This window comes from Octopus sinensis, linkage group LG4 (genome assembly GCF_006345805.1).
Source record: "Octopus sinensis linkage group LG4, ASM634580v1, whole genome shotgun sequence".
NCBI classification, from domain to species: domain Eukaryota; kingdom Metazoa; phylum Mollusca; class Cephalopoda; order Octopoda; family Octopodidae; genus Octopus; species Octopus sinensis.
In genome coordinates, this window is record NC_043000.1 from 126,382,069 (window position 1) to 126,408,437 (window position 26,369).

A 26,369-nucleotide genomic window follows, 5' to 3' on the forward strand; every position below is an offset into this window, starting at 1 on the left:
TTTTTTTAAATATTTTTTTTCCGATTTATTATTATTATTACTAGTATTGTTGTTATACATACATACATACAAGCATATGTAATGATAATAATAAGTGGATGTAAAACCATGAACAAAATAAGAATAAACAAAAACAACAACAACAAAAACAAATTACATGAACGTATATAAACAGAAGATACAAATATTACAGGCATCCCCCTCACACACACACACTAAATAAACATAGACGCACATAGAGATATAAGCATGCGTAAATGAAGACATACAATAGAAATACAAAATGGCTGCCGGTTAGTAAGGAGAGACACAAATAAGAAAGAAGAAAACAAAGGACCACTGATGCGGTCACAGGAGTGTGACGAAAGAACTCTGGCCGAAATAAGATTAAGATTAATGTAAAAATAAATAACACTGAAGCAAAGTAACACCAAATATATAGTGTGTGTGTTTTTATTGGCTAAACTGGCAAAATGACCATTCTGAAATATAACAATATATATATATATATATATATATATATATATATATATATATCATCATCATCATCGTTTGATGTCCGCTTTCCATGCTAGCATTGGTTGGACGATTGACTGAGGGCTGGGGAACTAGATGGCTGCACCAGACTCCAATCTTGATCTGGTAGAGTTTCTACAGCTGGGTACCCTTCCTAACGCCAACCATGGGGGTCAGTCAGGCGGTACTGGCAACGACCTTGCTCAAATCTTTTTACACATGCCATCGGCACAGGTGCCAGTAAGGCAATGCTGGTAACGATCACGCTCGAATGGTGCCTTTTACGTGCCACCAGCACGGAAGCCAGTTAGCCACTCTGCAAACGATCACGCTCAGATGGTGCTCTTAGCACCCTACTAGCACGGGCACAAGTGCCAGTAAGGTGACGCTGTTGACAATCACACTCGAATGGTGCCTTTTATGTGCCACTGGCACAGAAGCTGGTTAGCCGTTCTGTCAACGATCACATTCGTATGGTGTTCTTTGTACCCCGCTAGCACGGATGCCAGTCATCGGATTTGAGTTTGATTTCACTTGCCTCAACAGGTCTTCGCAAGCAGAGTTTAGTGTCCAAAGAAGGAAAAGGTACACATAGTGAGCTGGTTATACCCCTGATATATATATATATATGTGTGTGTGTGTGTGTGTGTGTGTTTATGTTTGTGTGTCTGTGTTTATCCCCCCAACATTGCTTGACAACCGATGCTGGTGTGTTTACGTCCCCGTAACTTAGTAGTTCGGCAAAAAAGACCGATAGAATAAGTACTAGGCTTACAGAGAATAAGTCCTGGGGTTGATTTGCACGACTAAAGGCAGTGCTCCAGCATGACCATAGTCAAATGACTGAAACAAGTAAAAGCGTAAAAGAGTATATGAGTGTGTTTGTACATGTATATGAACGTGTGTGTGCGTGTGTGCATGCATGCATGTGAATGTACATGTATATGAACGTGTGTGTGTGCGTGTGTGCATGCATGCATGTGAATGTACATGTATATGAACGTGTGTGTGCGTGTGTGCATGCATGCATGTGAATGTACATGTATATGAACGTGTGTGTGCGTGTGTGCATGCATGCATGTGAATGTACATGTATATGAACGTGTGTGTGCGTGTGTGCATGCATGCATGTGAATGTACATGTATATGAACGTGTGTGTGCGTGTGTGCATGCATGCATGTGAATGTGCATGCATATATGTGCTTCTGTATTTGCAGTTCACCAAAAATCACTCACATAAGAGTTGACTTGGTTATTGTTTCCTCTGTCAACAAATCCCCATCCGATTTTGTGCATTCAAAGACATGTGAAATAAGAGATCTGTTACTTGAAAAGCAAGGGTGAGTGATAGAAAGAGCATCTAGCTGCTTAATAATATCTCAGTAATACATTCCTCTAACCCTTGCCAGCATGGAAAAATGGACGTTACAGGTTCAGAAATGTGGGAGTACCATGATCTCAAGTGCAAGCAAAAGATCTCCAAAATGTCTAATCCCATTCTCTGCATATCTGGTTTCATATCAGGGTGACCTTTGCCCGAGTCATGTTTTGACAAAAGCTGAGAAGAGTCTCACTCCCAGTGGTCATCCAGCATGCTAGACACTAACCCAGAATTTCTGAGTAATTGTGCTATTGACAGATAGTCGTTGAGTCTACACTTAGTTCATCTGTCCTTTTGACAAGCCTTGTTTTTAGTCCTGCTGAGTTTCTAGCCTGTTAGGAGTGCTGGTTTAACCACTGATGAACTGACCATACAACAGGCTGAACTGGACATCATGTTACCAGTAGCACTCATAAGAAACCACACAAGTGACCAGACATGTATGTATGTATGTATGTATGTATGTATGTTTGCATGTATGTATGTATGTATGTAGATATATATGTATGTATGTAGATATATATGTATGTATGTATGTAGATATGTATGTATATATGTATGTATGTATGTATGTATGTATGTATGTATGTATGTATGTATGTAGGTATGTAATAAAACATAGCTAAGCTAATGGGATAATCTTTAATAATACTAGTTAAAACTGGAGTGTAACTGTTTCCTATTCACACACACACACACATGCATAGCTTGCATCATATTGAACTAATAAGAGAGGAGTGCCCACTATATGCTGTAGAAGATATGGTTCTTTTTTTTTGTTTATTATTGAAGCAGGAACATGATTGTTTTGTAACATGAGTTTTAGTGGCGTGAAACTCAAGCTGTGAGACAAACTCTCGCTATCTTCAACAAAAAGACACGTACATACATACATACATACATACATACATACATACATACATATATACACACACATACATACATACACACACACACATACATACATACATACATACATACATACATACATGCATACATACATACATACATACATACATACATACATACACCACTAAAACTCATGATGCAAAACAGTCATGTTAGCTTCAGTTTGTGTTTCAATAAAAAAGAAACCCATAAAAAGCTAACACTGGAGCTTAACGCAGCCAATTGGCTAGCTAGATCCTGTCAAACTGCCCAATCTGAGCCAGCACAGAAGATGGACGCTAGATGGTAATGATGATGACAATGGTGATGAGAGTGGTGGCCGATGGGCATATGGCGTAGTGGTTAGCAAGGGCTACTAACCCCAAGATCCTGAGTTCGATTCTAGGCAGTGACCTGAATAAAATAATAATAATAATAATAATAATAATAATAATATAAAATAATAATAATAATATAAGTGCATTAGCCATGATAAAAAAATATTCAGACAAATACATAACAAAAACACCAGGACTTACAAACACATATAACATACAGAAAATTGCACTACTAGGCACTGCACACATCCTACGCAGAACACTTTCCATACAATAACCATCAGAGCATTACAACAAATCACAGCACATACCCAAGGCACACAGAGCTGCGCTCGGTAGTGAAGTGAAAGCACGCTATAAAAATAAAACTACTGAATGATAATAATAATAATAATAATATAATAATAATATAATAATAATAATAATAATAATAATAATATAGGCATAGGAGTGCTATGTGGTAAGTAGCTTTTACGAACCAAATGGTTCCGGGTTCAGTTCCACTGCGTGGCACCTTTGGGAAGTGTCTTCTATTATAGCCTCAGGCCAACCAAAGCCTAGTGTGTGGATTTGGTAGACGGAAAGAAGCCCGTCATATATATATTTATATATGTATATATATATGTATGTATATATATATAGTACATTTATATATTTGTTGTGCAAGATTTTTTATGTGAAGTCGTGTGTTGAAACAGATATTGTTATATTTCGGAATGGTCATTTTGCCAGTTTAGCCAATAAAAACACACGCACTATATTTTGGTGTTACTTTGCTTCAGTGTTATTTATTTTTACATTAATCTTAATCTTATTTCGGCCAGAGTTCTTTCGTCACATGGGGGATCAATCAACAACATAGAAATTAAAATATTGTCCACACATAGAACAGATACAACAATCAGAAAAATTACAGAAGCTACACACATAATAGAAAATAAACCTAGCCTGAATAGAAAACTAGAATGGAACACAAGCACACACCACAACATATGACGGTAGAGGATCCCGAAAACATAATAAATACACAGATAAATAAACAAATAGAAATAAAAAACTATTTTTAAAAATATTTTATTATTTTTTTAAATATTTTTTTCCGATTTATTATTATTATTACTAGTATTGTTGTTATACATACATACATACAAGCATATGTAATGATAATAATAAGTGGATGTAAAACCATGAACAAAATAAGAATAAACAAAAACAACAACAACAAAAACAAATTACATGAACGTATATAAACAGAAGATACAAATATTACAGGCATCCCCCTCACACACACACACTAAATAAACATAGACGCACATAGAGATATAAGCATGCGTAAATGAAGACATACAATAGAAATACAAAATGGCTGCCGGTTAGTAAGGAGAGACACAAATAAGAAAGAAGAAAACAAAGGACCACTGATGCGGTCACAGGAGTGTGACGAAAGAACTCTGGCCGAAATAAGATTAAGATTAATGTAAAAATAAATAACACTGAAGCAAAGTAACACCAAATATATAGTGTGTGTGTTTTTATTGGCTAAACTGGCAAAATGACCATTCTGAAATATAACAATATATATATATATATATTATATATATATATATATATATATCATCATCATCATCGTTTGATGTCCGCTTTCCATGCTAGCATTGGTTGGACGATTTGACTGAGGGCTGGGGAACTAGATGGCTGCACCAGACTCCAATCTTGATCTGGTAGAGTTTCTACAGCTGGGTACCCTTCCTAACGCCAACCATGGGGGTCAGTCAGGCGGTACTGGCAACGACCTCGCTCAAATCTTTTTACACATGCCATCGGCACAGGTGCCAGTAAGGCAATGCTGGTAACGATCACGCTCGAATGGTGCCTTTTACGTGCCACCAGCACGGAAGCCAGTTAGCCACTCTGCAAACGATCACGCTCAGATGGTGCTCTTAGCACCCTACTAGCACGGGCACAATTGCCAGTAAGGTGACGCTGTTGACAATCACACTCAAATGGTGCCTTTTATGTGCCACTGGCACAGAAGCTGGTTAGCCGTTCTGTCAACGATCACATTCGTATGGTGTTCTTTGTACCCCGCTAGCACGGATGCCAGTCATCGGATTTGAGTTTGATTTCACTTGCCTCAACAGGTCTTCGCAAGCAGAGTTTAGTGTCCAAAGAAGGAAAAGGTACACATAGTGAGCTGGTTATACCCCTGATATATATATATATATATGTGTGTGTGTGTGTGTGTGTTTATGTTTGTGTGTCTGTGTTTATCCCCCCAACATTGCTTGACAACCGATGCTGGTGTGTTTACGTCCCCGTAACTTAGTAGTTCGGCAAAAAAGACCGATAGAATAAGTACTAGGCTTACAGAGAATAAGTCCTGGGGTTGATTTGCACGACTAAAGGCAGTGCTCCAGCATGACCATAGTCAAATGACTGAAACAAGTAAAAGCGTAAAAGAGTATATGAGTGTGTTTGTACATGTATATGAACGTGTGTGTGCGTGTGTGCATGCATGCATGTGAATGTACATGTATATGAACGTGTGTGTGCGTGTGTGCATGCATGCATGTGAATGTACATGTATATGAACGTGTGTGTGCGTGTGTGCATGCATGCATGTGAATGTACATGTATATGAACGTGTGTGTGCGTGTGTGCATGCATGCATGTGAATGTACATGTATATGAACGTGTGTGTGCGTGTGCATGCATGCATGTGAATGTACATGTATATGAACGTGTGTGTGCGTGTGTGCATGCATGCATGTGAATGTGCATGCATATATGTGCTTCTGTATTTGCAGTTCACCAAAAATCACTCACATAAGAGTTGACTTGGTTATTGTTTCCTCTGTCAACAAATCCCCATCCGATTTTGTGCATTCAAAGACATGTGAAATAAGAGATCTGTTACTTGAAAAGCAAGGGTGAGTGATAGAAAGAGCATCTAGCTGCTTAATAATATCTCAGTAATACATTCCTCTAACCCTTGCCAGCATGGAAAAATGGACGTTACAGGTTCAGAAATGTGGGAGTACCATGATCTCAAGTGCAAGCAAAAGATCTCCAAAATGTCTAATCCCATTCTCTGCATATCTGGTTTCATATCAGGGTGACCTTTGCCCGGAGTCATGTTTTGACAAAAGCTGAGAAGAGTCTCACTCCCAGTGGTCATCCAGCATGCTAGACACTAACCCAGAATTTCTGAGTAATTGTGCTATTGACAGATAGTCGTTGAGTCTACACTTAGTTCATCTGTCCTTTTGACAAGCCTTGTTTTTAGTCCTGCTGAGTTTCTAGCCTGTTAGGAGTGCTGGTTTAACCACTGATGAACTGACCATACAACAGGCTGAACTGGACATCATGTTACCAGTAGCACTCATAAGAAACCACACAAGTGACCAGACATGTATGTATGTATGTATGTATGTATGTTTGCATGTATGTATGTATGTATGTAGATATATATGTATGTATGTAGATATATATGTATGTATGTATGTAGATATGTATGTATATATGTATGTATGTATGTATGTATGTATGTATGTATGTATGTATGTATGTATGTATGTATGTATGTAGGTATGTAATAAAACATAGCTAAGCTAATGGGATAATCTTTAATAATACTAGTTAAAACTGGAGTGTAACTGTTTCCTATTCACACACACACACACATGCATAGCATTGCATCATATTGAACTAATAAGAGAGGAGTGCCCACTATATGCTGTAGAAGATATGGTTCTTTTTTTTTGTTTATTATTGAAGCAGGAACATGATTGTTTTGTAACATGAGTTTTAGTGGCGTGAAACTCAAGCTGTGAGACAAACTCTCGCTATCTTCAACAAAAAGACACGTACATACATACATACATACATACATACATACATACATACATACATATATACACACACATACATACATACACACACACACATACATACATACATACATACATACATACATACATACATACATGCATACATACATACATACATACATACATACATACATACATACATACACCACTAAAACTCATGATGCAAAACAGTCATGTTAGCTTCAGTTTGTGTTTCAATAAAAAAGAAACCCATAAAAAGCTAACACTGGAGCTTAACGCAGCCAATTGGCTAGCTAGATCCTGTCAAACTGCCCAATCTGAGCCAGCACAGAAGATGGACGCTAGATGGTAATGATGATGACAATGGTGATGAGAGTGGTGGCCGATGGGCATATGGCGTAGTGGTTAGCAAGGGCTACTAACCCCAAGATCCTGAGTTCGATTCTAGGCAGTGACCTGAATAATAATAATAATAATAATAATAATAATAATAATAATAATAATAATAATAATAATAATAAGTGCATTAGCCATGATAAAAAAATATTCAGACAAATACATAACAAAAACACCAGGACTTACAAACACATATAACATACAGAAAATTGCACTACTAGGCACTGCACACATCCTACGCAGAACACTTTCCATACAATAACCATCAGAGCATTACAACAAATCACAGCACATACCCAAGGCACACAGAGCTGCGCTCGGTAGTGAAGTGAAAGCACGCTATAAAAATAAAACTACTGAATGATAATAATAATAATAATAATATAGGTGTAGGAGTTGCTATGTGGTAAGTAGCTTGCTCACGAGCCAAATGGTTCCGGGTTCAGTTTCACTGCGTGGCACCTTCAGCAAGTGTCTTCTATTATAGCCTCAGGCCAACCAAAGCCTAGTGTATGGATTTGGTAGACGGAAAGAAGCCCATCATATATATGTTTATATGTTTATATATATATATATATATATATATATATATACCATCATCATCATCGTTTAATGTCCGTATGTATGTATGTATGTATGTACGTACATACATACATACATACATACATGCATACATACATATATATCTACATACATACATACGGACATTAAACGATGATGATGATGGTATATATATATATATATATATGATGATGATGATGATACCATCATCATCATCGTTTAATGTCCGTATGTATGTATGTAGATATATATGTATGTATGTAGATATATATGTATGTATGCATGTATGTATGTATGTATGTATGTATGTATGTAAATATATATATATATATGTATGTATGTATGTATGTATGCATATATGTATGTATGCATATATACATGTACGTATGTGTGTATGTAGATATATATATATATATGTATGTATGTATGTAGATATATATGCAAAACAGTCATGTTAGCTTCAGTTTGTGTTTCAATAAAAAAGAAACCCATATCTTCTACAGCATATATTGACCATTCCTTTCTTATTAGTTCGACATAAAGTGTGTTTGTGTGTGTGTGTGTGTGTGTGTGTGTGTGTGTGAATAGGAAACAGCTACACTCCAGTTTTAACTTGTATTAGCGAAGATTTTCCCATTAGCTTATCAGTTTTCTATATTTTATTAGGAACTATACAAATCCTAGATCTGCTAACATTTTAAGCTCTTTCTAATTCCATCTCCTTTATGAAATGTTATGAGTAAAATGATTGGTGCGACTGAAATAATTATTATGACTAAAATGATTGTTGTGATTGAAATGTCAAAAAAAATGGATAAACATAGGAATGTAGTTGTATCTGTTTCTTCCATGTTATATATATAAACACACCTTAAATTTTTATATTGTTCAAATCAGAATAGTCTCAATAAACAGGGAGGGCAGTGAACTGGCAGAAATGTTAGCATGCCGGATGAAATGCTTAGCAGTATTTCGTCTGTCTTTACATTCTGAGTTCAAATTCTGCCGAAGTTGACTTAGGTTTTCATCCTTTCGGGGTCGATAAATTAAGTACCAGTTGTGTATTGGAATCAATGTAATCGAATGCCCCGCCAAAAAAATTTTGGGTTTTGTTCCTAGAGTAGAAAAGAATAAACAGGAAGTAACTACAGTTCTATATTGAAGAGATGAGGAATTATGGACATTATGTACATTATTTACATTATTATATGCCCACGGGCATATGGCGTAGTGGTTAACAGTGTGGGCTACTAACCCCCAAATTCTGAGTTCGATTCCAAGCAGTGACCTGAACAACAACAATAAGAAGAAGAAGAAGATCGAAAAATACCTTAGGAATGAGAACCCAGGTTCGAAATTTCCCTGAAGAAGGCTGGAGGGTATATCAGCCGAAACGTGTTAACAACAAACAAAATAAGGACAAATATCCGTCGAATGTAAATTATGTAAATCAGAAAAATCAAATTCGATGACTTGTAGAGCACTAAGAGCACCATCTGAGCGTGATCGTTGCTAGAGCAGCTAAGTGATATTTGTGCTGGTAGCACGTAAAAAGCACCATTCGAGCGTGATCGTTACCAGTACCGCCTGACTGGCCCTCGTACCGGTGGCACATAAAAGCACCCACTTCACTCTCGGAGTGGTTGGCGTTAGGAAGGGCATACAGCCGTAGAAACCCTGCCAAATCGAGATTGGAGCTTGGTGCAGCCATCTGGTTCGCCAGCCCTCAGTCAAATCGTCCACCCCATGCTAGCATGGAAAGCAGACGTTAAACGACAATGATGATGATGATGATGAATGTAAATAACGTAGGCAGTAACTAGTTTTTTAATGGTGTCTGCTATCATTTGTTGTTACAGTTGTTTTTTAACCCCCAAGTCAGCCTTGACCAAGCAAGTATATAATCAAAAGTATTCCAGCGGTGACCAGCCTACCTTTTTGCTGAGTGCAGGAAATGGAAGATTATATTATCCAAAGATATGTTCTAAGATGGTATAGTGTATTTTAGGGAGATTTAGCTGCTATTTCTAATGTTTGTTTGTTTGTTGTTGAGGTTTGCTATCTATGTGTGAAGTTTTTCTGATATATGTTGACTAATTCACTTCCTGTTTTTTTTTTCTGTTGTTTGGTTTTTCTGTGTGGAAAAGTGAGAGAGATATCCTATATAAATAGCAATGTATCCCACAAACGTCTTTTTGTTTTGTTTTTTCACCATAGCTTTGACATTGTAACAAACCCAAAACCTTTGATATCCTCCAGCTTTATTCAACTCATAGCATAACAGAGTCAACAAACAAATGATATATCTGAAACAACAGAAACAAATCTTACAGCGATAAAATAAACTGTTGTACAAAATGATAGCATAAAAACTAGCAATAACTAAGAAACAATATTCTCCTCTGCTAAAGTAAACTGCGGTTTGTTGTTTTTCCATCATATAGTAAAACATACAATGTCAACTGAAAACTCACGCAAATTATGAATCTCTCTTTTATAATACATTAGTGAATCATCAATGTCGTATTGTTCGTGCTTCTGTCACTGATATGTTGTACAATGCAGAGGCAAATAATCTAGTTTAGATTTCTGGAGATATGCTGACTGTGAAGATCCGACAAATGAAGTGAGTTCATGGTTCGCAGGACGGCCTGCTGTGCTGACCTTGGATCATAGAGTGACCTGCTGTGCTTGAGGAGACCTATTGAGTCAAGTACGTCAACAACAACATCAAAATAAAAATCAAATGGAAATTGTAGTTATGATACCCGTGCTGGTGGCACATAAAAAGCACCATCTGAACATGACTGATGCTGACTGGCGTCCATGTCGGTGACACGTAAAAAGCACAAACCGATCGTGACCGTTTGCCAGCCTCCTCTGGCCCCTGTGCCGGTGGCATGTAAAAAGCACCCACTACACTCACGGAGTGGTTGGCGTTAGGAAGGGCATCCAGCTGTAGAAACATTGCCAGATCAGACTGGAGCCTGGCGCAGCCCCCTGGCTTCCCAGACCCCGGTCGAACCATCCAACCCATGCTAGCATGGAAAACGGATGTTAAACGATGATGATGATGATGATGATGATGATGATTTCTGTTGCTGCTAAGTAGAACTGTGAAGGCATGAATTCTTCATAATACCAGTTTCAGATTTTGGTACAAGGCCAGCAATTTTGGGGAGGGGACTAGTCGATTACAATAACCCCCAATATGCAACTGGTACTCATTTTATCAAGCTCGAAAGGATGAATGGCAAAGTTGACCTCAGAGGAATTTGGACTCAGAATGTAAAAATGGATGAGATGCTACTAAGCATTTTGCCCAGTGTAGTAACCACCTTATGAATTCTTCATAATACCAGTTTCAAATTTTGGCACAAGGCCAGCAAGAGGGTGGGATAATCAACTACATTGACATTAGTCATCATTTGGTACTTATTTTATCAACAACCTCATAAAGATGAAAGGCAAAGTCAGCCTCTGTGGGATTTGAACTTAGAATGTAAAGAGGTGACAAAATGCCATTAAGCATTTTGTCTGCCATGGTAATGATTCAGCCAGCTTGCCGCCTTATGAATCCCTCATAATATTATCTATCTGAAGAGGTTTTTCTCAACGAATGTGATGTCTCTTATACTTTGTGAAAGGTATTTCATAGACAAAGTATGCAGAAGCTCATAGAATATCTATTCATACATATACCATCATCATTTATAATCTTCATGCTCAATGCTGGCTCATATTGGCTGGTTCAACAGGACCTGACTAACATTAGGGATATGTTCCCCCACCCCACCCCCTAGGTATTTCATCTGTCTCTATAACAAGGTGGCGAATTGACAGAAACGTTAGCATGCCGGGTGAAATGCTTAGTGGTATTTTGTCTGCCGCTACATTCTGAGTTCAAATTCCACCGAGGTCGGCTTTGCCTTTCATCCTTTCGTGGTCGATTAAATAAGTACCGGTTACGCACTGGGGTCGATATAATTGACTTAATCTGTTTGTCTATCCTTGTTTGTCCCCTCTGTGTTTAGCCCCTTGTGGGTAGTAAAGAAATAGGATATGTTCCTCCCCCCCCCATTGTCTACCTTGGATGAATGCCCTTCATCATGTCAACCACTTTATGGAATGTACTGGATATTTTTTTCACAGCACCAGCATTAGTGGAGTCACCAAGTAACATGCAAGACAAGACAGCTTCAAAATATGGTTTGCAGTACCGAGAGAGGTGGCATTATGCTAGATGTAAAGAGGGTAAAGTAGGAAAGATAAACAGGAATAGGTTTCTTGCTGTAGAAGAGAAATAGAGGTGCTTTAGCATAAAAAAGGAATAAGGATAGTGGAGATGTGGTGCTACTTTAGTGTGCAGTCTACCACAGTATCCAGTCTATGCTGTGAAATTACTTTTAGCATGTGGTCTACCTTTTCTTACCCTTTTACACTTTAACGTACGATCAACCTCCACTATAAGAACTTTATACTACTGGATGATAAAAACAAATTGAATAATGTTGAATAATGATTTATTAAAACTTACTCTTAAATCTTAATTAGCGATACACACTTTGTACGTCATTTAGGAATGCTACAAACAAATCTGTTGCATCTTTCTCAAAACTTCCCAGCAAAAGTGATCAAGGTGTAACTAGAAAAGTTCACTACTAACGCCTCTCATTTTCTTTAAAATTATACGTCTATAGAAATCCTTTAACAGCATTGTAATGGTTAAAATTAACTCAGGTTAAGAGGATAAGAAAAAGTAGACCACACACTAAAAGTAGTTTCACAGCGCAGACTGAATACTGTGGGAGACGGCACACTAAAGTAGTACTGAAGATGAGATATCAGGGTATACCCTCAACGTACAAGAAGGTGTATAGCTGACACTCCATCAGTTATGATGATAAGGGTTCTACTTAATCTGATCAATGGAACAGCCTACTCATGAAATTAATGTGCAAGTAGCTGAGCACTACACAGACATGCATATCCTTCACATACTTCTCAGGGAGATTCACAAAGTGTATGTATGTTGTTCCTTCTCGAGCCATACCTGGCTCATACGGCCAGTTTTCTGGTTTCCTTGGCATATAGGTTCCCCACCTGGACGGGACGCCAGTCTGTCACAGGTGAGCTGCAAGATGCAGAAGGAAAGAGTGAGAGAATGTTGTGGTGATAGAGTCAGCAGAGGTTCGCCATTACCTTCTGCCGGAGCCGCATGGAGCTTAGGTGTTTCAATCATAAACACACACATCGCCTGGTCTGAGATTCGAACCCATGATTCCTCAACCGCGAGTCCACTGCTCTAACCACTAGGCCATGTGCCTCCACACAAGAAATTGTATAGAGAGTGAATAAGAAGGAGAGAGGAGAAGCAAAGATGGCTGGATGATTAGGTATGGGTGAAGGCAGAAGATGCATAGGGACAAAAGTCAGGCATACATGGAGATGGATATAGTGAGTTAAAAGGGACAACGATAGCAGAGATGAGAGGATGTTCAGGTGAAATAGGCATTCAGTGGATATATAGTGGTAAGGAATGATGTTGGGAGAGTGAGATGGGTGGCAAGGGGAGTGATTCCAAGAAGTGGGGTGTGGTAGCAAAAAAAATGGGGAAGGAGTATGTGCAGTTCAGCTCTCTTATAATTATAGCAGCTGAGCAATAGAGTCATAGTCAGAGATTTGAGTGTTATGAAAATGAGTAGCAGGGAAGGTTCGACTGGTACAGACTGGATGTAGGGGAAGAGACATACATACATACATATATATGTTGCCATGATAGATTGGTAGCCACTACACACATTATTTTTCTCTCCTTGTTTTTTTCTGTGTCCCTTTCTGTAGAAGAGTGTAGGCTCGAGATGTAAAAGACTTTTTCAATTCCTGAGCGTTATACTAATACATCTGTTTGTTTTCTACCCCACCTGTCTTCGTCTTTTGTTTTTTTTGTGAACTCTCTACATATATACATACATACATACATATGTATATGTGTGTTACATACATATGAGAGGGAGGACCATTATGTCGACAACCATTATGCTAGAAGTAGATCCGCTATGGTCTTATGTATATGTATATGGTCTTATGTATATGTGTGTGTATATATATATATGTGTGTGTGTGTGTATGTATGTGTGGAAAGAGAGAGGGAGAGAAAGAGAAAGGGAGAGACAGACAGGAAGGAAGAAAGAAACGTGTATGTTAATCACAGTATTTACTTTTCCAGCAAGTTTAAAATTATGTCTAAAACATATACACACACACACACACACACACACACACACACACACACATACACACACACACTTTTTGTTAGGATTTTTTTCTTTCTCTGACACCTGAGGCTTCCTGCTGACAGAGATTAACATCTTTCAGCCTGAATTCAAAACACAAATGACACTCTACATTAACACTGATGTGAGTGTTGTCAGCTTTAATGGTGGAGCATCATTCTTTATTATAAAATCAGGAGATAGCTTAGTGTTCAATTTCAAGAATTTTTCATCAATCTCTTTATAAGAATTTCAACCTTGTCATGCTTCTTCCATATAGGTTTGTGTATTAGAGTTTCAAAGAAGAATTATATTTCAACGAGTTTCAAAGAGAAAATTTATCATCACTTATGTGGAGTTGTTGTGTTCTGTATATCAAGGTTAAAGCTGTCTGTAGTTGTCTGCAGGAATTAGATTCAGGTGAATAATGGTTTGAAGTGGATGAAATCATGAAAATTCTTTTCTTTTCTTTTTTTTTTTGTTAGCAAACCAAAACATTCAATAACCTTTGTTGGTTATTCATGATTAAATGAATGTATGCACATAGACATACACATGCACCCACACATATGCACCTACATACACATGTACACATAAACATGGAAGCATACACAGACATATACAAACATGCACATACATGCACACATGAACACACACTTGCACACACATGTATGTGCACAAACACTTAAGTATGCACATACACATGTGCTCCTGCATGCATACTCACACACACATATACACATGCATGCACATATATTCATCCATGTATATGTATGTGTGTATTTATATATATATATATATATACATACACACACATGTAAGTATTCATATGTTATATATATATATTTGTATTTATGTGCTGTGTATATTCCACTGAAGAGGCAAAGCATTTCTTATGAAGATCCAGAAATCCGGGATCTGGAATTATCCAGTAATTTTTTTGCTAGTTTATTTTTTCTGTTTGTCTTCTCTCTTGGTGCTGTATGAACTTTTAATGTGGTTTTAGAGACAAGTTTTGGCTGCTATTTCAAGCATGGTGGTATCTCTTAGATACCCTAAATTATAATTTAATAATAGTCATTACCTTTGAAGGTTTTTATTCCCATGCTGGTCACTTGATAAGTTTGATAGTTAAATAATGATCTTATCCTTATTTATATATATTTATATATACATACACACACATATATATATGTATTGAATTTATTTACCGATACTGTTGTACATAGGTAAATGTGTTTGAAAGTTGTAGTTTCTTTGGTATGTTTATTCCCAAACAACACTTATTTTAGTGCTGTTGACACTGCCAAATTGAGTGGTACTGCCCAGGTGTCAAAACCATAATGATATCTGTGGGTCAGCTGATGATGGAGGTATGTTGAATTGTTGGTGTGGCTGTTTTTGTATATATGGAATAGAATTATAACACATTCTTTTGATATATATATATATATATATATATATATATATATATATATATGTATATGTACCATATTTTTCAGGTTCTCAATAAGGATTTTGAAGAGGTTTATATAATGAATTCTGGAACAATAGGAGCCTCTTTTATGGTATTCAACTCTGTTACAGATGAATTATTTACTGGGGGGATTGGTGGAACTAAGGTAAGGCCAAATGTTTCACTTTATCACAATTTAATATACAATCCCTCCCCTCATAATTACACTTCCAATCATTTAGTTATTGAAATTTCTTGATTTTATATATTAAGATATATGGGCACTTGTTTGCTCACTGATGATGATGGTGGTGGTGAAACAGGTGAAAAGAAGGAGAAGAAAGATGAAGAGGAAGACAATATGAATGCTTGTAGTAGTAGTAGTAGTAGTAGTAGTAGTGGTGGTGGTGGTGGTGGTGGTGGTGGTGGTGGTGGTCGAGGAAGCCAATGTAGACAGATTAGTACAGTAAGGTAAAATGAGAGGAAAACCTTTTTTTCTCTCTACAAGGAAACAATAAAAACCAACTAGAAGCTAATTATACTAATGAAAATTTATAAATTTAATAAAATGTTTATATGTGAACAAAAAAATAAAAGAAACAAATATGAAATAAAAAATCAAAGTTGAGCTGTATGTAATAGTTTCTAAAGGAAAAAATAGAGAGAAAACCTTTTCCATGTATCTTGCAAGACTGGTTAGAGCAGATGTGAGGATATAAAAGCCAGTAATGACTCAGAACCACTGGAGTAAAGCCAGAAATAAAACATCTAATTTTGCACATACATCATCAATGCCCAGATACAAAAACTGCCAAAATATATATTTTATCCGGATAAGCTACTGTTCCGAGAGGTTGGTGAAAAAGCCAAACTTGTTATATTCAGTCAGTTTTCGTGCCTAGCTTTACCTATGCTCATGATGGATGATTTATGACTGAAAGAGTATGATTGCAAATACAAGCAGCCAAAATGGATTTCCTCAGAAAGATCTCTAAGTAATGTTACTTGTGGCTGTGTGGTAAGTAGCTAGCTTACCAACCACATGGTTCCGGGTTCAGTCCCACTGCATGGTACCTTGGGCAAGTGTCTTCTACTATAGCCTCGGGCTGACCAAAGCCTTGTGAGTAGATTTGGTAGACAGAAACTGAAAGAAGCTCGTCGTATATATGTGTATATATATATATATATATATATATATATATATATATGTGTGTGTGGGGGGGGTTGTGTGTATGTTTGTGTATCTGTGTTTGTCCCCCCACCATCACTCGACAACCGATGCTGGCATGTTTACGTCCCCCGTAACTTAGCGGTTCGGCAAAAAGAGACTGATAGAATAAGTACTAGGCTTATAAAGAATAAGTCCTGGGGTTGATTTGCTTGACTAAAGGTAGTGCTCCAGCATGGCCGCAGTCAAATGACTGAAACAAGTAAAAGAGACAGAGTATGTAATTCAGAAGTCAGAGAGTCTCTTTAGATCAAGTAGTTACTTATCTACACCAGTAGGTCCAGTATTATGGATATCTGATTAGAATGTCACAGGAAAGGATCATAAGATCAATTTTTCAAGTGTAGCCAATCGATGGGTAGACCACGGATTAGACCTGGGGGTAGACCAAGAATGAGTTGGTTGTACAATATCTATAATCTCAGTTTGTCATACTCGGGAATCCAACTGAAAAGTGTAATGACAATTACTTCTGTTAAGACCCTGTGGGGTAAGTGCCTAAGGAACTTACTCTTATGATCCTTCCAGAAATAGTGTTGAAGAAAATGAATGGATGGAATTCTTTGGGTAACTGAAGAATAAGTGTGCATCCTCTGATGAAAAGACAATTATCCCTTAAACAAATTTTTAAAAAGATTACCAGTAATTTGTCTGTTTATTTAAGAGAAAAATAGGACGTTTTCACATCATCAGCAATCTTCATTACTAAAGCTTTCAATAAATAACAGTAAATTTATCCATCTTATACAGCCTCCTAAACTATAGTTAATCCTTCAGATTCCTTGTCAAAAGAACTCCATCAAACTTTATGGATCCCTCTTTTCCTCCACTTCTCAACAACAATGGTTCCATTGGCAGTATTTCCATTGAGAAAGCATCCTCTTTCATTATATTTTTCATCCAACCCCTCACCCATATATTTGGAAAATCATTTCCAAATATATCTTTTTTCCATTCCACCAGGCTCCCTATCTTGTATGCACTCACACACATTACATGAAAATATGTCTGATTCTTTCTAACCAAAATCACTATCCCTGACAATCTCCCTTCCGTTATACTCAAACAGTGCAGTCTTGTTCTTTTACTCACTAAACTCTTCAATCTTCTCTATATTTTAGAAACACACTATTGTCTGTTTCACTTCTAAGAATGGAAGCTCCTATAACACAACCAACTAGTGTCCTATTGTTCTGTTTTCTCTCCTTATTCTTTTCTATAGAAGAGCATAGGTTTGAAACATTAAAGATGTCTTACATTTTTCCTGAGTGTCAAACTAAATACATCTTGTATGTTGTTCCCTTATCTGTCTCTCTATCTTTTGTTTTTTGTTCTTTGTATAATTTTGAACCAGTTGTGTGTATGTGTGTGTATGGGTATATATATATATATATATATATATATATATATATATATATATATATATATATATATATATATGTATATATACACACACATATATAAAATATGAATTAGAGATAAAACCACTATTAGGCAACTCAAACAGTGATAGACATAAACCAATACATAAATGACAAATAATATAAATATAATTAATATATATATAATATAAAATTTTAAAATAAAAAAAATTTTTTAATTTTTATTTTCATTTTTAAAACTTTTTTATTTAAAAAAAATTTTTTAATTTAAAAAAAATTTTTTTTTTTTACCAAAAGTATAAAAAGAATGATAAGTATAATATAATAAGTAAAACCACTATGTACATTTCCTGGCTATAATTAAATTCGAATTACAATTAAGTTTAAATTCAATTGAAATAAATTCGAACTATGTGTATATATACATATATAACGGGAAGCTTTACGAAAATAAACAAAAGACGAAGGCAGGTGGAGTACAAACAAACAATTGTATATATATATATATATATGAATTTTTATAATTTTATTTATATCTTATTAATGAATATTATATTCTTTTTATTAACTATAAATTTACCTTATTTATATTTATTTTTTCCTCAGGCATCTCTATTTTTACTTTATTTTTCTAGTTTTCTTTATTTTACTTTATCCCTAATTGTATTCTAATCAATCTGTAAACCTTTCACCTGAGTATATAAAAATACAAATTATAAACCCTAATATTTAGTCTGTTGAAATGAACTGATATAACATCTCAAGGTACATCTTTTTCTCTGATGAAATTATGCTCATGTCACATAAATGCAAATTTGATGTACCAGTTCGTGATTAAATTATTGAGTATTAATTGAAATGACTGTAAGAAGTAAGGATGACCAATTTGTTAATAATAAATAATTAACTTCCTACTCTTCATTTTCTTTTCTTCAGTTAACAGTATGTATATAAACACACACACACACATACACATGCACACACATATACACAAAGTATGGGGATTTAGTTCACAGGTGATCTAAACAATTAGGTATGCTAGGTAAGTGTTGTAACAGATTACTGGGGCTCCAAGGTTATAGTCGGGATGGTAGTTATGGATCCATTGCCAATTTCCGATGCAGCAGATATATGATTGTTAAACAGGACAGTAAACATTAAGGCAAGGCAAACATCTCAAGTTGTATACAATATTATTCTAGGAAGAAATTCAAAATCTTACAGCTGTTTCTGGGATATCCCTGATTATGGGATATTTTGTCATCAGACAAATAGGGTAGAAAAAGTAGGGAAAATGAGAATGATGTACATTGATAAGATGATGACAAAGAGGAAGGGGATAAAAGAATAAGGAGATGGAAAGAAAGAAGAAAAAAGAAGCATAAAAGTTCATAGTTCAACTTTCTGAAGTTATAGAAACCAGAGCATGAGTCCTTAAGTGCAATTCTGCTTAGATCCATGTGGGTTAAAAACCTGGTATAGTAGACATCCCAAGAAAAAAGATGTGAACATATCAACATTTATATTTGTTAAAGAAGACAACAAACATTAAAGAAAGGAAAACATCTCAAGTCATATACACTATTATTATTGAAAATATTGAAAAAGTCTTACAGCTGTTTCTGGGATATCACAGAGTATGGGATATTCCATCATCTATACCCTTCTCATTTTCCCTATTTGTCTCTGATGATGGAATATCCCATACTCTAGGATATCCCAGAAACAGCTGTAAGACTTTGAATTTTTTCCAATAATAATAATGTATATGACTTGAGATGTTTTCCTCGCCTTAACGTTTGTTGTCCTCTTTAAGAAGTATATATCCACTATATCGGAAATCTGCAATAACTCCATAACTACCATCTTGCCTACAACCTTGGAGTTCTAGTAATCCATTACAGCACTTACCAAACATACCTAATCGTTTAGATCACCTGTGAACTAAACCCCCATACTTTGTATAAGATATAGATATATACAACTTATAAATAAGGGCAAAAGAAAAAAATTCTTATGCCAAATATGCTGAGAAATAGACTTTAAATCGTTATATTTGGCATAAGAATTTTTTTCTTTTGCCCTTATTTATAATTTTCACCTTAAAAGGTATATTTTAAATATGCTAGCCACTGATAAATTTCTTTTTGAAAATCTTATCCTATATTAGATATATATACACACACACACACAGATAAATAGATAGTTATATCCTCTCTCTCTCTTTACTTTATAGGTTTGGCAGTATCAAAGAGTCTCTTCACAAATGTTTAAAGAAATAAAACCACTATCTGACTATGAATTGAAATTAAAGTAATTATGCACTTTATTGAATAAAATCTATGCTCACTTCCACAACACACTTGCAAATGCATAACTTATATACACGTAAACACATGTACACATACACCCCTGCTCAGCATACACATATTTGCAATGTTGTTTGATGTTTAACATTTCAGAGTATATGTTTTGACAGTGATGTAACATTAACTGATACAAACAACACGTAACAAAATATTGAGTAAACATATATAGTGTATATTTTATATTATAAAAAGTATTAGCTTCTTTATAAGTTTTACCACACGGTTCCTCTGATATTTTGGCGGCGAGCTGGCAGAAACGTTAGCACGCTGGGCAAAATGCGTTGCTGTACTTCGTCTGCCGTTACCTTCTGAGTTCAAATTCCTCCGAGGTCAACTTTGCCTTCATCCTTTTGGGGTTGATAAATTAAGTACCAGTTATGCAGTGGGGTCAATGTAATCGACTTAATACGTTTGTCTGTCCTTGTTTGCCCCCTCAGTGTTTAGCCCCTTGTGGATAGTAAAGAAATAGATATTTTGTGCTTGTGTGTGTCTGTGTGTGTTGTGTATTTTTTATCTTTTACTTGTTTCAGTCATTAGACTCTGGCCATGCTGGGGCACAGCCTTGAAGAATTTTTTAGTCAAATGACCCTGTACTTTTTTTTTAAGCCCGATACCCATGGTATTTTTATGTCGAACCTCTGAGTTACAGGGATGTAAACACACCAACACCAGTTGTCAAGTGGTGGTGGGGGAGGGACACAAACACACACATAGACACACACATGCACATACACACACATATGATGGGCTTCTTTCAGTTTCCATCTATCAAATCCTCTCACAGGGATTTGGTCAGCCTGAAGATATAACAGAAGACACTTGCCCAAGGTGCCACACAGTTAATTTAAGTCTACCATAATACTATTGTTTTAGTTTTAATACACAATTTCAGATCAAATCTCTTGTGTAAATCTCATATATTTTATTTGTAACTATTTTATATAAAGTTTCATTTACTGACCAGCTATTGTATACTTTGGTTTCTAAAAAACTCAATATTCTGATGTTTTCTGATAAGCTTCTCTGCATTCTCTATCTGATAGTCAACAACCAGCTCACAATATCATTTGAGAATTGTTCTATTGTATAACATTACATTTCCTGTGTTTTATAAAAACTGCAGTTGATACATATTCTCAATAATATTATTGATTCAGAGAAAATAATAATCTTGAGAGTTCAGATTTTCTGGTATTTTTCCCAAAGTTTTCTTTGTCTCCAGTGTAAAGATCACATACAGGATTATGTGAAAATTTCTTTACTGCAATCTTTTGACACTTGTGACACGGGCAAAATACGTAGCCGTATTTCGTCTGTCGTTACATTCTGAGTTCAAATTCCGCTGAGGTCGACTTTGCCTTTCATCCTTTCGAGGTCGATTAAATAAGTACCAGTTATGCACTGGGGTCGATATAATCGACTTAATCCCTTTGTCTGTCCTTGTTTGTCTCTTCTGTGTTTAGCCCCTTGTGGGTAGTAAAGAAATATATTACAATCACAACATGGAAGACACATCATCATCATCATTTAACATCCGTTTTCCATGCTAGCAAGGGTTGGACAGTTCGACTGGGGGTCTCGGAAGCCAGGAGGCTGCACCAGGCTCCAGTCTGATCTGGCAGTGTTTCTACAGCTGGATGCCCTTCCTAATGCCAACCACCCTGTGAGTGTACTGAGTGTTTTTTACGTGACAGTGGGACAGGGGCCAGAGGGGGCTGGCAAATGGCCACGATCGGTCAGAGCTTTTATGTGTCACTGACACAGATGCCAGTCAGGTGGCGCTGGCATCTGCCACATTCGGACGGTGCTTTTTACGTGTCACCGGCACAGGTATCCTACACATATTGGTTTCAAATTTTGGAACAAGGCCAGCAAGTTCAGGAGGTGGGTAAGTCGATCACATCGACCCCAGTATTCAACTGGTACTTATTTTATCAATCTCAAAAAGATGAAAGGCAAAGTCAACCTCGGCAGAATTTGAAGTCTGGCATAGCATGGTAAATTCCATTGTCTCAGCATGGGCTCTGATAAAATGTTAAAACAATGCAAATAGATAATCAGAAAACATGTTTTAAAATATTGGATGAAATAATTGCATTATACATTATAAATAGTAATGAAATTTCAGAAGAGATGTATTTCATTGTATAAGAAAATATTCTTCTTAATCCTTTTTGCCCCTTGTGGAGCATAGGGCCTCAACAGTTGTTTTCCACTTTTTGAGGTCATTGGTGTGTTTCTTGGCTACTTCCCATATCAGGCCAGTGGTCCTGAGCTTGTCCAAAATGCTCCTCTTCCATGTCTGCTTCAGGCATCCTTGCTTCCTTTTCCCCTGTGGGTTCTAGTCAAGTGCTTGTCATGTCACATTTAAGGGTTCTTTCCACAGTTTGTGTCCGATCCATCTCCATTCCCTTCATCTAATCTGAACATGTATGGGCTCCTAGTTGGCCCTTTCCCACAGGTCAGTGTTTGGCATTCTGCTGTTCCACTTCAAATGGAAGATCTGCTGAAGACATTTGTTGATGAAGGTCTAGATCTTCTTGTAGTTGCTGCAGGTGGCTCTCCATGTTTCAGAGCCATACAAAAGCACAGATTTTACGTTTGAACTAAATAAGCAGAGTTTAGTTCGAGTTGAAATGGCAGTGGACTTCCATACCGGCTGAAGAATAGCGAAGGCTTGCCAAGCCTTCTTGCTTCTTGCCGTGATGTCCTCGTCTGATCCACTTGATTTGCTGATCTTGCTGCCAAGATAGACAAACTCACTAACGTCCTCCACAGGTGCCCCCTCGATTGTGATTGGCTCTTCCTGCTTGTTGTTGATACGCAGCACTTTTGTCTTTTCCCGAATGATCCTCAAGCCCACTCACCGTGAAGTTTCTGTCAGGTGGTCTACCTTATCTTGCATGTCTTGTAGACAATGTGACAGTAGCACGAGATCATCTGCGTAGTCCAAGTCCTCCAGCTTGTTCATCAGTGTCCACTGAATATCTTTCCCGGAGGCAGCGTAGGCCGTCCTGGTGACCCAGTCCAGCATGACAAGGAACAGGAGTAGTGACAACAAACAGCCCTGTCTGAAAATATTAGGACAGTGGATTTGGTTGCAATATTTGTGTATCACTAAATCAGTCCTCATGGAGCAAACCTACGATCATAATCTTCAAGATTAAAATTATTTTATTTATTATCCTGCATCATCTTATCTCTGAGGTCCAATATCCTCAGATTCGAATTCAACGTTTATCCTATGCAATATTTGAGCTTTCATAATAAGTATATCATGAAGACCAGTACAAAATTTTATTTTCTAAACTTGTATTTTGTTTTTGTATTTCCAGAAAAACTTTGCCAAATGTTGGAGGAAGTTGGGTCCAAAAGATTGAAGTTAACACTACCACACATCATCTCTACTGCTGCTCTGAAATGGATGTACATGTGTACAATATGCGGGGAAATCTTCTGTATCGAATAGAACGGTGAGTGTATATTGCTATATCATTACAGAAATATTTTGTATAAAAATACAAATATAGGCATGACCTTGTAGTTAAGAAGTTCACTGTGCAACCATGTGATTTAAAGAATTCAGTTCCACTGTGCAGTCATCATCTTCATCATTTAACGTCTGCTTTCCATGCTAGCATGGGTTGGACGATTTGACTGAGGACTGGTGAACCAGATGGCTGCACCAGGCTCCAATCTGATCTGGCAGAGTTTCTACAGCTGGATGCCCTTCCTAAATCCAACCACTCCGAGAGTGTAGTGGGTGCTTTTATGTGCCATTGGTACAAGGGCCAGTCACGCAGTACTGGCAACGGCCATGCTCAAATGGTGCTTTTTATGTGCCACCTGCACAGGAGCCAGTCTGGCCACACTGGCAATGACCTCACTTGAATGTTTTTTCACGTGCCACCAGCATAAGTGTTAGTAAGGTGATGCAGGTAATGATCACGCTTGAATGGTGTTTTTAACGTGCCATTGGCACAGAGGCCAGCTTGTTGCTCTGGCAACAATCTCACTCAGATGATACTCATAGCAGTCCGCTAGCACGGATGCCAGACTTTGGTCAAGTCTCTTCTACTACAGTTCTGGGTCAACCAATACCTTGTGAGTAAATCTATTGAAGGACATTGACGATGTATCCACCAGTGTTAACCACTTAATGCATATTTCTCTCTCTCTCTCCTTCTGTCACTTACCTCTCACATTCTTACTTACCCATCCATTCCACTTCTCTTTCATTCACCTTCCTGTAACTTCTCTTCCAACTTGGATAACCATAGTTACAACAAGACACCTGTTCCTGTCTCTCCATCATACTTTAATCTCTTATCACCAGGCTTAAAGTCATGTCCCTTAATACTACCCCTACCTTGGTTGAAGGGTTTTCTCTTGCAAGCTTCTTGATAACTTCACTAGTGTCAGCCGTATGCAATAAGCATCCAGTACACACTGTAAAGATGTTGGAGTTAGGAAGGGCATCCAACTGTAAAACCATGACAAAACAGACAATAGATTTTGGTGCAGTCCTCTGGCTTGCCAACTGTTGTCAGAATATCTAAGCATAATCCAAAAGGAAACTTAAGGAAAGGACAATGTTTCAATAAATAGCAATTTTTTATTTTAATCAGTAGAAATTACAAAGTGACTCAAAGGCCAAGAGTCTCATGCTTTGGCATTTATCAAATGTTTGCTGCTACATGAAACTTGCAGCCTCTGAGTCATTTTCTAACTTCTGCCAATTAAAATAATCCTTTCTACTAAAGGTACAAAACCTGAAACTTTTGAGGAAGGGGCCAGTCGATTAGATCGACCCCAGTACACAAATGTTACTTATTTTATCAACCCCTGAAAGGATGAAAGGCAAAGTTAACCTTGGCAGAATTTGAACTCAGAAAGTAAAGATGGGCAAAATACCGCTAAGCATTTTGCTAATCATTCCGCCAGCTTGCCGCCTTACTTCAGTCAATTAAAATTAAAATATATATATTTATACTTAGGTTTTGATTCATGGAAGCATGGAAAAATGGATATTAAAACGATGATGATGATGTTTTGAGTTCTATTTTCCTGTTTGTGTTACCAAATCCGGACTTGCTGTTTTTCTTTTTCCACTACGTTATACATTTCTATTTTCATGTGCATAATACTTAAAGCTCCAAGAAGCATCTGACTGCAATCACAAAATTTTATTTATCCCAAAACAAGTCTTCATTGGTTGTCAGTCTATAGCTGTGTGTCTATGGAAGAATTATAATGTTGTAAAAGTGGTAGAAATGAATATATATAAAGCAATTCAGCTTAAAATTTTACATTGAGCTAGAAGTCATGAAAGAACAATCAAACAGAGAAGCAAGTTAGTATTAATAATAATATCTTAAATTTTATTGGTCAGCAGGTATGGGATTTGAGTGGGGAACATTATGGTTTTATGAGAGAGCTTCTATCTAATTGTTCAATTTACTAGAAATAGCCTGAACAGTTTATCTCAAACCATACCATACTGTTTCAAAAAAGGATATAGTGAATAATAAAATCTAGGAATGCTATATCTGAAAAAAAAAATGGGATGGTCTTGATTGGAATGTTTATGATTATAGATACACGAATATTGCAACTAAATTCACAGTTCTGATAGTTTCCTATACAATGAAACCGCATCTCTTCTGAAATTTCATTACTATTTACGATGCGCAATGTAATTATTCCAATCTCATATTCTAAAATATG

At 36.7% G+C, this 26,369-nt stretch overlaps 1 protein-coding gene across 1 annotated transcript in view; it reads left to right on the forward strand.

Moving 5' to 3' along the window:
• Positions 1 to 26,369, forward strand: part of LOC115210582 — a 174,287-nt gene that overhangs the window by 48,163 nt on the left and 99,755 nt on the right. Inside the window, exons 5-7 of the mRNA XM_029779185.2 lie at positions 15,710 to 15,829; positions 20,510 to 20,586; positions 23,978 to 24,115. Coding sequence (XP_029635045.2) covers positions 15,710 to 15,829; positions 20,510 to 20,586; positions 23,978 to 24,115 — 335 coding nt within the window. The remainder of the gene's footprint in view (positions 1 to 15,709; positions 15,830 to 20,509; positions 20,587 to 23,977; positions 24,116 to 26,369) is intronic.